The sequence below is a fragment of the Hyperolius riggenbachi genome, chromosome 2 (assembly GCF_040937935.1).
Source record: "Hyperolius riggenbachi isolate aHypRig1 chromosome 2, aHypRig1.pri, whole genome shotgun sequence".
Lineage (NCBI taxonomy): Eukaryota > Metazoa > Chordata > Amphibia > Anura > Hyperoliidae > Hyperolius > Hyperolius riggenbachi.
The window spans coordinates 264,246,981-264,262,092 of NC_090647.1; the positions used below are offsets into that span (position 1 = coordinate 264,246,981).

A 15,112-nucleotide genomic window follows, 5' to 3' on the forward strand; every position below is an offset into this window, starting at 1 on the left:
TAAGCACATATATAATGCAACCAGAAATTCATGGTTTCAAGGCAACAATCACCTCACTAAGCACAGCACAGCCCTGTCATTTGTATTGTTATCACCTGCAACCTTAAAGTGAACCGAGCACCTTTTTTTCACTCAGGACATTTCTACAGCACATGAAAAATGTATGCCGACTATCTGTTTCATTATTAAAATAAACTTTAATTTTACCTTGTATTTTACATTCAAAGTTGTTAAATTGGCCTGTTTGAGCAGACCTGCCGACCGTCCCCATCCGCAGAAAGTTCAGTAACCTCTAATTGTTTTATTGCGCTAATTACCAAGAGGTAAACCATGCCTTTCATCAGCAAAGAGGGTGAATAATTAGGAGTGTGTTTTCAAAGCATGGTGTAATGATCGCTGCTGCAGCAGCTATTGCTGGAAGTAGTAGTGCTGCAGCTCAGGCAGTTCTGATCTATTTCCATGCAAGCTGCATAGCTTTGTCTGTCTTTCCCTGCTGTCAGCTTGTGACTGATTATCATTCACCTGTGTGGGAATCTGCATGTCTGCTCCCATTGGATGACCTCAGTATAAAGATCTGCTTCCTGCAGGGTTTCCTTGGGTTTTCATAGCTTCAGTGTAAGCCAGTCTTGCTGTCGCTTTAGCCCCCGATCGTGTTTCTTGTTATAAAGATACTTTGCTGGTCTTTGCATCATATATTGGTTCATTGCCAATATATATGCATACCAGCACATTTATTATTTTCCTTGTATTTGTGTTACGTTAATACATCAGTGTCGCTGATGTATACGTACACGAACTGTTTATATCCTGTGTGCAGTTAGTCAGCTTTCCAGCACGTTTTGGTAGGTTGCGCGTACCGTGACCACCCGTGCTGAGGTAGTTACCCTGCTTCTGGTTCTGTTTGTGGATTGCGTTCATCTCTGCGAAGAGATAACGAATCCTTCTGAATCCTGTTCTGTTACTGTTTGTGGATTGCGTTCATCTCTGCGAAGAGATAACGAATCCTTCTGAATCCTGTTCTGTTACCGTTTGTGGATTGCGTTCATCTCTGCGAAGAGATAGCGAATCCTTCTGAGTCCTGTTCCCTGTATTACTCCAGTCCTAGTCAGCGTTCCTGCTTATGTCATATATCGGTTCATTGCCGATATATACATATGTTAGTCAGACGTTACAAATAGTTTCATTGATAGCTGTAATTGTAATACGCTAGGAAAACATACTTATTGTATATTTATCTGTGTTTCGTTCATCTATCTTAATCCTGCTGTTTCCTGACTGTCCTGTCCTGTCTTTGTGAGGCACGCCATCGCCGCTGCGCATTGGCTGCCTCATTCCAGTCTGTCTGGTTTTGGACGCTTGCTGTCGCTAAGTAGCCGCTTGCTAGCAAGCGTTCATTCTGTCTACCTGTCCTGATCTCCTCAGTTCTGGTTTGTGCGCTCAGCGCTACTTTGCGCTGAGACGTTATAACGAAAGCATTGTTTGTGGCTGTCAGATCTGCACCGGCTCTGTGCGCCACAATCTCCTATTGGAGTCAGTCCTCCCCTCCACTATACTAGGGATAGCCTGTTTCCTGGTGCTAGTGTGTGTACCTCCTCCACGCCAGCTCATGCGTTGCATGCTGACTGTGGAGAATACACCACCAAGCCTTACATTATGAAAACCCCATTACCAATCCCCATTGTGGGGGGGATTCCCAGAAAGTATGACACTGTTAATTATGGTTCCTGTTCCTTTAAGAAATTTGAAGAACTTAGCTCTGAAACAGAAAATGAGTTTTTCTCTGAATGTGCCAGGTTCCTGGCCAATCCTGATCTCCAAGCGACTCCTGTTTCAACCTGGGCACTCCAACTAAGTTATATTTTGTTTAAAGGGGAATTATTCCAGTGGGCATTTGATGTTCTCAATCATTCCGATTTGAAAGAGAGACCGCTGGAATTTCTAGCGTTTGTGATCCATAACTGGTTGCGCATAGATCCATTGCCTTTTCCTCTTAATGAACTCCTGGCAGCAGGTCAATCAGCTACTCCTTCAATTGCTTGCAAAAATGTTCAGCAAGCAGAAGGTGTTACTGATAATTTTCCTGCAGCCTTGAATAAATCACCAAGAACAGCAGGGAAAACAGCAGGGTCTAAGGCCAAACGCAAACGTTCTAAGAAACGTGTCCGATCTGCAGAGTCGTTATCCTTAGCGACTGAGACCTATAATGAGATTCTGCCATTAACAGATAATGAAATGCAATTGTCTTTCAGGGGAGTTAAATGGACTTATGAAACTACTAATGAACTTTCCTCCCTGGCTAGGGAAAATAAAGATTTTTGTTTAAAAGAATTATCTGAGTATGATTATGAGGAGATATTACAGAGTATTGAACAAATCAACTTATTTGTGAAGCAAGGAAAGTTTGCATACACTACAGTTCAGCACTTGCTACAGGTATTGGAGATTCTTAGGAATAAGGAATCTGCCAATCACCTGCTAATTAACCCAATATATGTCCCTGCTACAATCATATCTGCAAACCATGATCTGCCTGTTAAGTATGCTTGGAATCCTCCATTTGAGAAAGGAGAGATGGAAGCTCTGGTCAATGAATGGAAGAATGATTCAAGTTCATTTTGTCAATTTTACAGTGCAAAAAGTGAATTAGTATTGAATGCATGCATTAAGTCTGCCTATAACCTAATAAAAACTGGTGTGTGTGAGTATGACTTTGTGGCTCCATTGATTGATGTGTGGGAACTGATTTTGGATGATTTTTATGTGACTCCGAATTCACAAATTTGGCGTTCTGACCCGCCTGCTTCAGCACCTTTGGCTGATTCAGCAGGTGATTCGGAGCTCTTTTTGTGTGAAATTGAAGTTCCTGCAATTTCACCCTGTACCATGGATAACTCAGTGTTACTTACCAGTAAAACAGAAGCCACTGATACATTCTTAACCTTGCCCTGCGCAAATTTCTCAGCAGAGAATCCAGAGGTCCTGCTGACTTCCGAGTCCAGCCTAGCCAGTACTCATGACTCTTTGTTCAGTGAAACAGACACCAGAAAAGTCTTGCCTGTCTCTGCAAACACTTCTGCAGAAATTACCTGTGTTAATAAAGTTCAACTCCTGTCTGATCCAGCAGATGCCAATAGATGCACTACATCAGTTTCCGAGTCCCAGCAATCCTGTCTAGACACCTCAGAACCCCAGCATCTGAATTTTCCAATTTTACAAATGAATGGTGATTCAGATGCGCAAACATTGTGTCTTGATCTTCCTGTTTCTACACCTCGCTCTAGTTTCGTGAATAGCTCAGAGCATCTGCTCTGTGAACCTGAAATCGCAGAATTATTACCTTGTTCAGAAAATGTTCCAATAAATTTGCCCTGTACCATGAATTGTGCAGTAGATCTCTCCAATGAAACTCAGGTCACAGAATCATTATGCTGTCCAGCAGGTGCTTCCATGGTTTTGCCCTGCAATATGGACTGTTCAGTGATCCTGTCCAGTGAAGCTGTGGTCGCAGAGTCTTATGCTTCACCCAGTACTTTGGATATTTCAAACCCTCTAGCAGAAGGGTCTGAGGCACTGCTTACCTCAGTTGGTGTTGCAGTAATATTCACTTGTCTAGCAGCTGTTTTGGAATTACAGTCTGCTCTAATAAAACTTGATGAATTTCTGCCCAGCAAAGCAGAAGCCATTGAAATATTGTCCTCGTCAGCAAGTGTGTTAGATACCTTGCCCTGTACACAGTCTGATTTAACCAATGTTGTTGAGTCCCTCTCCAGTGTTGTAACAGCCGAGGAACTCCAGCCCTGTCCTCTGAATGTTTCAGAAGTCTTGCCCTGTAACATGGATAATTCTGATTCTCTGGTCAAAATAATAGAAATCTCAGAATTTCAGTCCGGTCTGATGAGTGTTCCTGAAACCCAGCCCTGTATCCTGAAAGATTCTGGTTCTCTGGCCGCTGTGGCAGAGGTTCCAGAGTCCCCTACCTGTCCAGGGAATTCCTCAGTTTTGCCTAGTCCAGTGGGGGCTGCTGCAATACTGACTTGTTCTGCAGCGCCTCATGAGCTCCAATCCAGTGTATTAAATGAGTCTCTGTCCAGTCCAGAGGTAATTGTGGAGTCCCTATCTGGTTCAGTGCATACATCAGAAGATTTGTCCTGTCTTGTTAGTGCCCCTGAATCTGATTTGTTACTGACTTTGCTGGAATCAGCGACATCTAAGTCTGATCCAGCATTCTCGTGTAAAAGTCCAGTAGTTGCGAAGTTTAGTCATGATGATTTTTTTTTTGGCCAGTCCTGGTTTTGGTCCTGTCTTGGCTGACCCTGAGGCTCACAGTTCCTTGACATGCCCAGAGGTTTCTCTTGTGCCGGTGTGCCCAGATGTTCTTTGTGTGCCAGAATGCCCAAGTGTGTTTAAGGTGTTAGTGTGCTCTGATGCTTCCTTAGTGGGAACACGTTCTGATGTTGCCAGTCTGCCTGCCTGCCCAGAGATGGTTCTGGTCCCTGAAAGCCCTGATATTGATGTTTGTCCTTGTGGCCCTGACTCGGGAATTGCCCTAGGTTCCATAGGGGTTCTTGATAGTTCTCCATGTGAGCCTAAGGGGCATTCTGACCTATGGGGATCTCTTTGGAGCTTCAAGGTGTTCTGGGAGGTCTCTGAGAAAACTTGTCCTGGTGCCTTGGACTGGTTCAACAGTGGGTTTTGTGTTGGTAAAGACAGTACCGGTGGGCATTGCAAAGGCTTTGGCGTTTCTGAACGGTTCCTGGAAGGCGGTGGGTATCGCTCAGGGAATTTCGGAGGGCTTTCTTCTGGAAATCATGGTTCTGATGGGTGTCACACTGGGGCTTGTAGTACTGATGGGCATGGTTCTGTAGGTTCTGGTTCTGATGGGTCCAGTCTTGTGGGGACTGATTCTGGAATTCGGTCTTGCCGGGCTGTCCCGGTCATCATGAATTATCAGTCAGACTGTTTTGTTGGGAATTTCAGTTTTGAAAAGCGTCTGGAATCCGCTTTTAAGGGCGGGGGTACTGTAATGATCGCTGCTGCAGCAGCTATTGCTGGAAGTAGTAGTGCTGCAGCTCAGGCAGTTCTGATCTATTTCCATGCAAGCTGCATAGCTTTGTCTGTCTTTCCCTGCTGTCAGCTTGTGACTGATTATCATTCACCTGTGTGGGAATCTGCATGTCTGCTCCCATTGGATGACCTCAGTATAAAGATCTGCTTCCTGCAGGGTTTCCTTGGGTTTTCATAGCTTCAGTGTAAGCCAGTCTTGCTGTCGCTTTAGCCCCCGATCGTGTTTCTTGTTATAAAGATACTTTGCTGGTCTTTGCATCATATATTGGTTCATTGCCAATATATATGCATACCAGCACGTTTATTATTTTCCTTGTATTTGTGTTACGTTAATACATCAGTGTCGCTGATGTATACGTACACGAACTGTTTATATCCTGTGTGCAGTTAGTCAGCTTTCCAGCACGTTTTGGTAGGTTGCGCGTACCGTGACCACCCGTGCTGAGGTAGTTACCCTGCTTCTGGTTCTGTTTGTGGATTGCGTTCATCTCTGCGAAGAGATAACGAATCCTTCTGAATCCTGTTCTGTTACTGTTTGTGGATTGCGTTCATCTCTGCGAAGAGATAACGAATCCTTCTGAATCCTGTTCTGTTACCGTTTGTGGATTGCGTTCATCTCTGCGAAGAGATAGCGAATCCTTCTGAGTCCTGTTCCCTGTATTACTCCAGTCCTAGTCAGCGTTCCTGCTTATGTCATATATCGGTTCATTGCCGATATATACATATGTTAGTCAGACGTTACAAATAGTTTCATTGATAGCTGTAATTGTAATATGCTAGGAAAACATACTTATTGTATATTTATCTGTGTTTCGTTCATCTATCTTAATCCTGCTGTTTCCTGACTGTCCTGTCCTGTCTTTGTGAGGCACGCCATCGCCGCTGCGCATTGGCTGCCTCATTCCAGTCTGTCTGGTTTTGGACGCTTGCTGTCGCTAAGTAGCCGCTTGCTAGCAAGCGTTCATTCTGTCTACCTGTCCTGATCTCCTCAGTTCTGGTTTGTGTGCTCAGCGCTACTTTGCGCTGAGACGTTATAACGAAAGCATTGTTTGTGGCTGTCAGATCTGCACCGGCTCTGTGCGCCACAATCTCCTATTGGAGTCAGTCCTCCCCTCCACTATACTAGGGATAGCCTGTTTCCTGGTGCTAGTGTGTGTACCTCCTCCACGCCAGCTCATGCGTTGCATGCTGACTGTGGAGAATACACCACCAAGCCTTACACATGGCTTTGAAAACACACTCCTAATTATTCACCCTCTTTGCTGATGAAAGGCATGGTTTACCTCTTGGTAATTAGCGCAATAAAACAATTAGAGGTTACTGAACTTTCTGCGGATGGGGACGGTCGGCAGGTCTGCTCAAACAGGCCAATTTAACAACTTTGAATGTAAAATACAAGGTAAAATTAAAGTTTATTTTAATAATGAAACAGATAGTCGGCATACATTTTTCATGTGCTATAGAAATGTCCTGAGTGAAAAAAAGGTGCTCGGTTCACTTTAACTGATGATCAAGAAGAGCTCACAACAGTGCAGAAAGAATGTGTATTTATTATTATATAATGATGCTCGACCATCCCCAAAGTGCCAATGCTATCTGATCAGTTTTGGAATTTCAACCATTTACAGATTTTTCCCCCTGAAAATATCTGAAAGCTTCCTAGCTGCAAGTTCCCCTGTAAACCATATTGAACATTGCTGGTACTTCTGCAAGTATCCCTGCCTCTCGCTCTGCCCCACGAACTATCCGCTACTGGATTTTGCCCATCCATCCCCAATCTGAAAACCATGACAGGTCTACTCTAGGTATAGACAGGAAAGAACTGGATTACATTGAGCAATGGTCTGGCTAAAAAGCATGTACCCTACAAATCCAGTTGAGAACTTAACTGACAAAAAAAGAGCAGGGGAAACTGACAGTAGTCACAGCACTCCTTTATATTGTACACACACTGCAGGAAATGCGGAATTACGTACATTTAATAGTCAGCTGGGACGCTCTTCAAGGTAGCACAATCAGGAATGGCTTAGGATAATGGATTATGACTGCAGTACTGATTACAAAATAATTTAGGAAGGGCGGCATGCTGAGTTGTGTGGCAGGCTGTACATTGGACAAGCTGGGCTTACAAGGAAACAGCATCAGTATGTAGATATGCGAGAGGAACACCTGATGTTTGCCCTCACTAATGTAAACTAATTTCCCCATATCGCAGCTGCAAAATAAGTAGTCACCGGGTAGTAGTTCAGGTATGTCCAGGTGTTAATATCCATTGCGACTCCTTGTTGGGTATGTGGGTATGTTTTGATGACAAGCTTATTCGCTTAATGGTTCCTAATATTGTTGTTCAAAAACTTTTAAGACATATACCCCCTTCTCTGGTTGAGTTGGGTGTCTGGGTAGTGGACTTCCTCACACGGTCTGCTTCCCCTCAGAGGCAATTAGGGACTAAGCTAGTTATGGTTTGGTCCACTTGCCTCTGCAATGGTTGGTGTTCGTTAAGGTGCAGACATGCTCTTTCCTAAGGTTTTGGTAAAAGGTGTAGGGTGGGGGGGGTGTTGGGGTTCTGTCTTCATTTCTTGCTTCTCTCTTTTCTTCTTCTCTTGACTTTGGGCTCCTCTCCTGGACAAGAACTATTTGGATATCTTTCATGTCATGGGTTACATTTTTGTGTAATATAATATTGCCATTATTATCATTAACTTTCTCTGATGGATACACTTAAATGTATTTGCTGGAATACAAGATAATTAGGCTCTAAAATTAAGAGGTCCTTAGGTTTTCAACTATTTAAAATAATACACCCCGCATATATGTATATTACTTGAAACACACTTGATAGGGAATAAAATATCGCTCAAGCGTCCATGGGTATCAAAGTATTATCACTCTGCATACTCCCATTTTAGAGGAGTCTCAATACTTATCCACAAATCCATTCCATTGCGGATTCTAGACTATAGCTGTGATGATCAGGGATGCTTTGTCTTGCTAAATTTTGAACTGTATGGTCTTGAATACATATTAGCAGGCATATATGTACCTCCGCCAGCCAATAAACAACTTCTGTATGATGTCATTGCTAAATCCTCTAGGTGGCATGGTGACAGACTTATCATAATGGGAGATTTTAATCTTACTATGGATCCAACAATAGACAGAACTGGTAGCTCTACCAGGGACGGCTGTGATCTTATGCTGGGGATACACGGTACGTTTCTGTACCGTGCATCAACCAGCTGACCCGCCAGCTGATAATATTCAGCTGGCCCGAAGCCGTTCGACCCCCGCCGGCGGACAATGGCAGGGAGTCGAGCGCTGATAAGGAATCGCCAGCGGGGACTAGCGGCAATTGATCCGCGCGGACGAGCGGGGACGCGGCTGGGGTCGTTCCGGCGGCCGATTAGCCGCCGGATCGACCCCAGCCGCGCCCCCGCTCGTCCGCGCGGATCGATTGCTACTCTTCCCCGCTGGCGCTTCCTTATCAGCATTCCCAGCATTAGAGTTTGGGCTGAAGGGAATCATTTGCAAGATCTACGGAGATGGAAAAACCCCACGGGGGAAAGCGTATACCTGTTTCTCCTCAGCACACCGCTCTATGTCTCGTATAGATTTGGCTTTTGCGACCCCTCCTATATTATCCCAAGTACACTCTATAGATATATTTCCATAGGGCATATCTGACCATGCTCCTATTTCACTTACGCTGGTGATATCTACCAAACGAAGGATAGATTATGGAGAATCTCCCGTCTTCGTATAAATGAACCACATATTCAACCTTTGATTTCTCATGCTTTGTGTAATTATTGGGAGGCTAATATTGGGTCCACTTCCGACACGGTTGTCTGGGATGCAGGTAAAGCGGTTATCAGAGGTCAGTACATGACTGAGCTTAAAGCATACAAAGCAAACGTTAGAGCACACATAACAAGCCTCGAAATTCAAGCCAAAAGATGCTGAGAATGTCTTTATACAGGCTAATTCTCCCGAAAACTGGAGAACTTGGCAACAATTAGACATCTAATCTGCCCAGACATCCCTAACTAAAAATGCCCTTCTACACCAAACACGACGTATCTTTGAGTATGGTGATAAAAATAGCAAACTACTAGCCTGGTTATCTAAAGGCTTGAGTGTCCCCACTGCCATCCCAGCTATTCTTGATTGTAATCTTCTTCTGGTTGATCCGGAACAAATGATACCTTTAGGACCTTTTATAAAAAACTTTATACTCTGCTAGAGCCCACTACACTAATTCGACAATTTAAATAGCATTGCCAAGGAAAATAACTCTTGATCAACCTATCTCTATTGAAGAAGTCCAAGAAGCTATAGCAGACCTTAAACCCAATAAGACTCCTGGTTCTGATGGTCTTCCTTCTGAATTCTACCAATGTTATTCTGATATTTTAGCCCCCAAATTACTTTCATTATTTAATGAAGTGCTAGTAGGGCATCCCTTACCACAGTCATTCTCAGAAGCAATTATAATCCTCATTCTTAAACCCGGGGAGAACCCAACACAATGTGGGTCACATAGACCAATCTCTTTACTCAACACAGACGCTAAAATCCTGGCCAAGATCTTAGCTAATAGAGTCAAACCAATTATAATCACATTGATGCATGGGGACCAATCTGGCTTCATGCCCAATAAAGGCACAGATATTAATATACGTAGGCTCTTTACAAATATTTATCTGGCCTCCTCGGTGTGCAGTCGTAGGGTAGTTGCCTCACTGGACACCGAGAAGGCATTTGACTCTGTGGAATGGCCCTATTTGTGGGAGATCTTAAGTTGGTATGGCTTTGGCAGTAAATTTATTAAGTGGGTTCAAGCCCTGTATCTAACTCCCAAAGCCAGAATTCGCAATGGAAACACTATCTCAGAATCCTTTCAACTATATAGAGGTACTAGTCAGGGCTGCCCACTTTGCCCATATCTTTTTGCTCTTGCAATTGAACCTATGGCTATCCTTATACGAGATTTGAATCAAATTCAAGGAATCCAAGTGGGTAGTGTTGAAGAAAGAATATCGCTATATGCAGAAGATACTTTACTCTACCTGAATGATCCAGAGAACTCTTTATTATCAGCGCTCGATATTATCTCAACATTCGGTTCATTCTCTGGGGTTAGGATTAACCAAGATAAGTCTGTCATCATTCCCCTAGACAATTTCCCATCCAATACATTTTCTGGTTCACTACAGTGGGTCTCCCAATTTAAATACTTAGGTATTCTGATAACAAGTTATGTGCATGATTATTTTAGCCTTAATATTAAGCCGGTGGTAGATGCCTTTCGTAAGAGATCTCAGACCTGGAAGTTACTGCCACTTTCACTTATTGGGAAAATAAATATATTTAAAATGATCTTTCTGCCCAAATCCCTTTATGTTCGCCGTTCGCCGATTATAATTTCTAAAAAATTCTTCAAAAATCTCCATTCTTTAATCTCTACATTTATATGGGCAGACCAGATTCCTAAAAAAAAAAAAAAAAAAAAAAAAAAAAAAAAAAAAAAAAAAAAAAAAAAATCGCTCTTAACACTCTGCAATTATCTATAGATCAAGGAGGAGGTTTAACACTTTCCAATATGCAATTGTACTACTATGCTGCAGTTCTAGTCACAGCTTGTTGGTGGTTCGCTCAAGACAACTACAACCCTGCAGTAGTGACTGAAGCGGCTAGTTTGGGATCTTACAAAAGGCTTACTCTGTTAACGTTTAGAGGCACTACAAATGATGCGCGTTGCACTGTACCAATGCAAACAGTATGTAAGGTTTGGTCGGAGGCGGTTAAAATTACAGGAGCTGGAAAGCCAACTTCCCCATATACTCCTATTTGGGAGAACCCCAATCTTTCTCACTTCTCCCAAATCCCAGACCATAAAATATGGGCTAAAGCAGGAATTAAAAATTTGCTACATATTATTCGCAATGGTTCACTGATAACATTTAATGACTTGAAACAAATGTTTTCCGTCACGAAAAAGATGTTCTTCCGCTACCTACAGCTCAGACATGCCTTCTCTGCGCAGTTTCCTGCTGGTGCTCCTGAATTAATAGCGAGTGACCTTGAAAATGTTCTACTGACACAAAACTTAGAGAAACCTTTATCAGTTATTCACTCCAATTTACTAGCTAAAAACAATGAAAAGGTTCTTCGTTGCCAAGAAAAATGGAATCTTGATATTATGGGCTTAGACAACACCGATTGGGAAGATATATTAGAGGACTTTGTAAAAACTCCTATCTCAGCTAAAGATAGATTAATTCAGGTCACATTCCTTCACAGAACCTACTTAACACCTGTGCGTATGCATAATATATGTGACTCCAACAGTGCACTATGCCAGAGATATTCTACCGAACACAGCACTTTTCTACGTATGTTCTAGAGCTGTAGCAAAATCCAAGCCTTTTGGCTGACATTTTTTCTATTATTGATGAAATTCTAGTAGCAGTAGGGCAGGGGTGCCCACACTTTTTCGGCTCGCGAGCTACTTTAAAATTCGCCGAGGCCAGGAGATCTACCGATGTTTCAAATGCACCTCCCCCCCCCCCGGAAATGTAGTTAGGTATAGGTCCCTTCAGTATAGGCTAGCCGGGTATAGGTCCCTTCAGTATAGTTTAGCCGGGTATAGGTCCCTTCAGTATAGGTTAGCAGGGTATAGGTCCCTTCAGTATAGGTTAGCAGGGTATAGGTCCCTTCAGTATAGGTTAGCTGGGTATAGGTCCCTTCAGTATAGGTTAGCTGGGTATAGGTCCCTTCAGTATAGGTTAGCAGGGTATAGGTCCCTTCAGTATAGGTTAGCAGGGTATAGGTCCCTTCAGTATAGGTTAGCTGGGTATAGGTCCCTTCAGTATAGGTTAGCAGGGTATAGGTCCCTTCAGTATAGGTTAGCCGGGTATAGGTCCCTTCAGTATAGGTTAGCCGGGTATAGGTCCCTTCAGTATAGGTTAGCCGGGTATAGGTCCCTTCAGTATAGGTTACCTGGATATAGGGCCGGTGGCGTCCAGGTCTTCAGGCCTGGCTCCGGTGGGCAGCGTGAGTGGAGTCGGAACTCGGAAGTTTTCCGCCTCTCCACCTGATTGGCTGCGCACCTCTCCTCTCCTGAATGGCTGCGCGCCTCTCCTCTCCTGAATGGCTGCGCGCCTCTCCTCTCCTGAATGGCTGCGCGCCTCTCCTCTCCTGATTGGCTGCGCGCCTCTCCTCTCCTGATTGGCTGCGCGCCTCTCCTCCCCTGATTGGCTGCGCGCCTCTCCTCCCCTGATTGGCTGCGCGCCTCTCCTCCCCTGATTGGCCAGGCTCTCTCCTCCAGCGGCCAGCAGCAGAAACTGCGATATACAGCTGCTGTCTGCTAAATTCAATGGGACGCGGCCAAGAGGCCGCGATCTACCGATTAGGCGGTCGCGATCTGCCGGTAGATCGCGATCGACCTATTGGGCACCCCTGCAGTAGGGTATTGTACCGTGTTAGCCATCAGTAAAAGCAAGAAGTTTTAAATCAGGATGATACCATTCATTGGCCAACTAATTCTAATTCTGGAAACTCACTTTGAGTGTACACCCGCATTAGCGTTACTAGGTCTATTTGAGGATCAGACGTGTAGTAAATACGCACAATCCCTAATCCGTATATTATGCTTTTATGCACGCAAGGAAATTTTAAAAATATGGAAAGGTGATGCTCTACCATCCATTAACCACTGGAAGCATACTATCAATGTCGCCCTCCCCTTATACCAAATGACATACAAAAACCGTAACTGTCCACAACAGGTCCACAAAATATGGGCACCATGGTATAATAATGTTATCATGGCTGGTTCCAGTTTGGAGCCTTAATTCTCTTTTTCCCTTAAACTTTATACTAGAACTAGTATTAAAAACGTCTACATGCTATTTCCGAAGGTGGGCTCAGTCTCTTTTTCTTTCTTTCTCTCTCTCTCTCTTCCTTTCCTTGCTTTTTTTCATTCTGTTCTTCTAACAGCGTTGTCCTCCTAATTCATAAGCATACTTGATACGGTTGACCAACATTCCAAGATATATGGTCCAATTATCCGGTGTTTGTTATGTATTCTGCCTACCTGAGATAATATATATGTTCAAAATAAAAATTGACTTGTTAAAAAAAAAATAATAATAATGATATGCGAGAGGAAAGTATTTGTGCTAGGAAAAGGTTAATATGTAAGGGTGTTCATGAATATGAAGGTTGTATAACCAAAACACTTGAAATAACCAGTCACCTGTGCTAGGTTGAGCTTTGTCTTCCAAGTAGAACTTATAACCTCCTGGAGCTTCAGCCTCAAACACTCCAGTAGTCACTTCATGTAGCTGCCAGTTTAGTTGCTTTGCATTTGCAATAGCCTGGCTAGACTGAAGGGTGAGTCCCTATGGATAGACACAACAGTGACAAACATCAAAATGTACTTTAGCCAATAAAGATAACAGATGTTCATCAAACATTTGTAGCCACATGCTATACTAATAGAGGTTTCTTCAGCTAAGATACTTGAGTAAGCTTTCATTGAAAAAAAATAAAAAATTAAAATACAGTATATTCCAGCATATAAGACGACCCCCTACTTTTCCAGTTAAAATATACATTGTGGGATATTCTCCCCCTAAAAAAAAAAAAAAAAAAAAAAAAAAAAGACTACCCCTGTTGATCCTTGGACATTTGTATTCTGTACTGTATGTACTGGTTGTTATACTGTATAAACAGGTACATATACTGGTGCTGTACTGTATGTGGTACCCCCCGGCAAGTGATGTACCTTACCGGCGATTGGCTGGTTGTTGTATACAAAGCCTTCCCAGTGAGGTGCCCCTCACCTCGTTATTGGGACCGCGTTAAGCCACTTCTTTTCACAAATCACTGTCCTTGCTGTTTTCATATGATCGACGCATATGGTGGGGATGCGGCCGTGGACGTTTTTGACCTCCCCCCCACCGTATGCGGCAACCACAGATTCTCCAGTTTGGCTTTGAAGTTTCAGCACCCGCCCTATAAGATGACCCACAACTTTTGAGAAGATTTTCCTGGGTTAAAAAGTAGTCTTATATGCCATAATATACAGTATATCTTTCTGAGACAGATAAGCCGACCAAACATGGACTTTCTACTGGCAACGGGGTATAGCTGTGGATGTTCTGCTCAAGCTCTGCAAAGGGGTGTGCCATTCCACCGTATATGCTGTCACAGATGAAAAGTTTTGCAATGTCAATATAGATGGCTGCAGACCAAAATGTGAAAAGTCATGTTTAATAACATTAAATTGCATACTTGCTTGTATAGCACTGAAATATGTTCTATCAAATTTTCTAATTAAAGTTGGCTTTACTTTATATTCGTGAATGTTGCAGACCTTTATAGAACAGTCATTTCGTCGAGGCAGTAACCCCATTCTAAGTTGCTGATTGGACTTGGTGGATGTACCACTTATCAGCTTAATGCAACCATGAATTTAGGGGAAAGCATTGATCACCTCTTTCATCTTGTCAATCTCGGTCATCAGATTAGGTACTACTGGAGTGACTTGGAGAATATATATACTCCACACAGAATATATATACATATACACACATATATACATACACACACTGTATATACTCCAGGAGGGGTTGGATGCTTTACTTCAGGTCTGGGAGGAGATCCCTCGGGAGACCATCTGCAACCTCATCAGGAGCATACCCAGCTCTTGTAGGGAGGTCATACAGGCATGTGGAGGTAACACACAATATTGAGCCTCATTTTGTCTTGTTTTATGGACATTACATCAAAGCTGGATCAGCCTGTAGTGTTTTTTTCCTACTTTAATTTGGAGTGCAACTCCAAAACCAGACCTCCATTGATAATTGTTGTGTGATTTTGTTGTCAGTTTGTTCAAATAAAGAACAAAGTATTTAATAAGAATAGTTCATTCATTCAGATCTAGGATGTGTTATTTTTGTGTTCCCTTTATTTCTTTGAGCAGTGTACATCTGTTATAGTAAACCTGCAATTTGGCCCCTGCAGTATTCTGTATCCGGCT

At 43.1% G+C, this 15,112-nt stretch overlaps 1 protein-coding gene across 2 annotated transcripts in view; it reads right to left on the minus strand.

The window, feature by feature from the left end:
• Nucleotides 1-15,112, minus strand: part of GLOD4 (glyoxalase domain containing 4) — a 72,714-nt gene that overhangs the window by 37,557 nt on the left and 20,045 nt on the right. For both annotated transcript variants that reach the window (XM_068268608.1, XM_068268607.1), the window contains exon 4: nucleotides 13,325-13,469. In XM_068268608.1, the coding sequence (XP_068124709.1) occupies nucleotides 13,325-13,469 (145 nt within the window). The remainder of the gene's footprint in view (nucleotides 1-13,324; nucleotides 13,470-15,112) is intronic.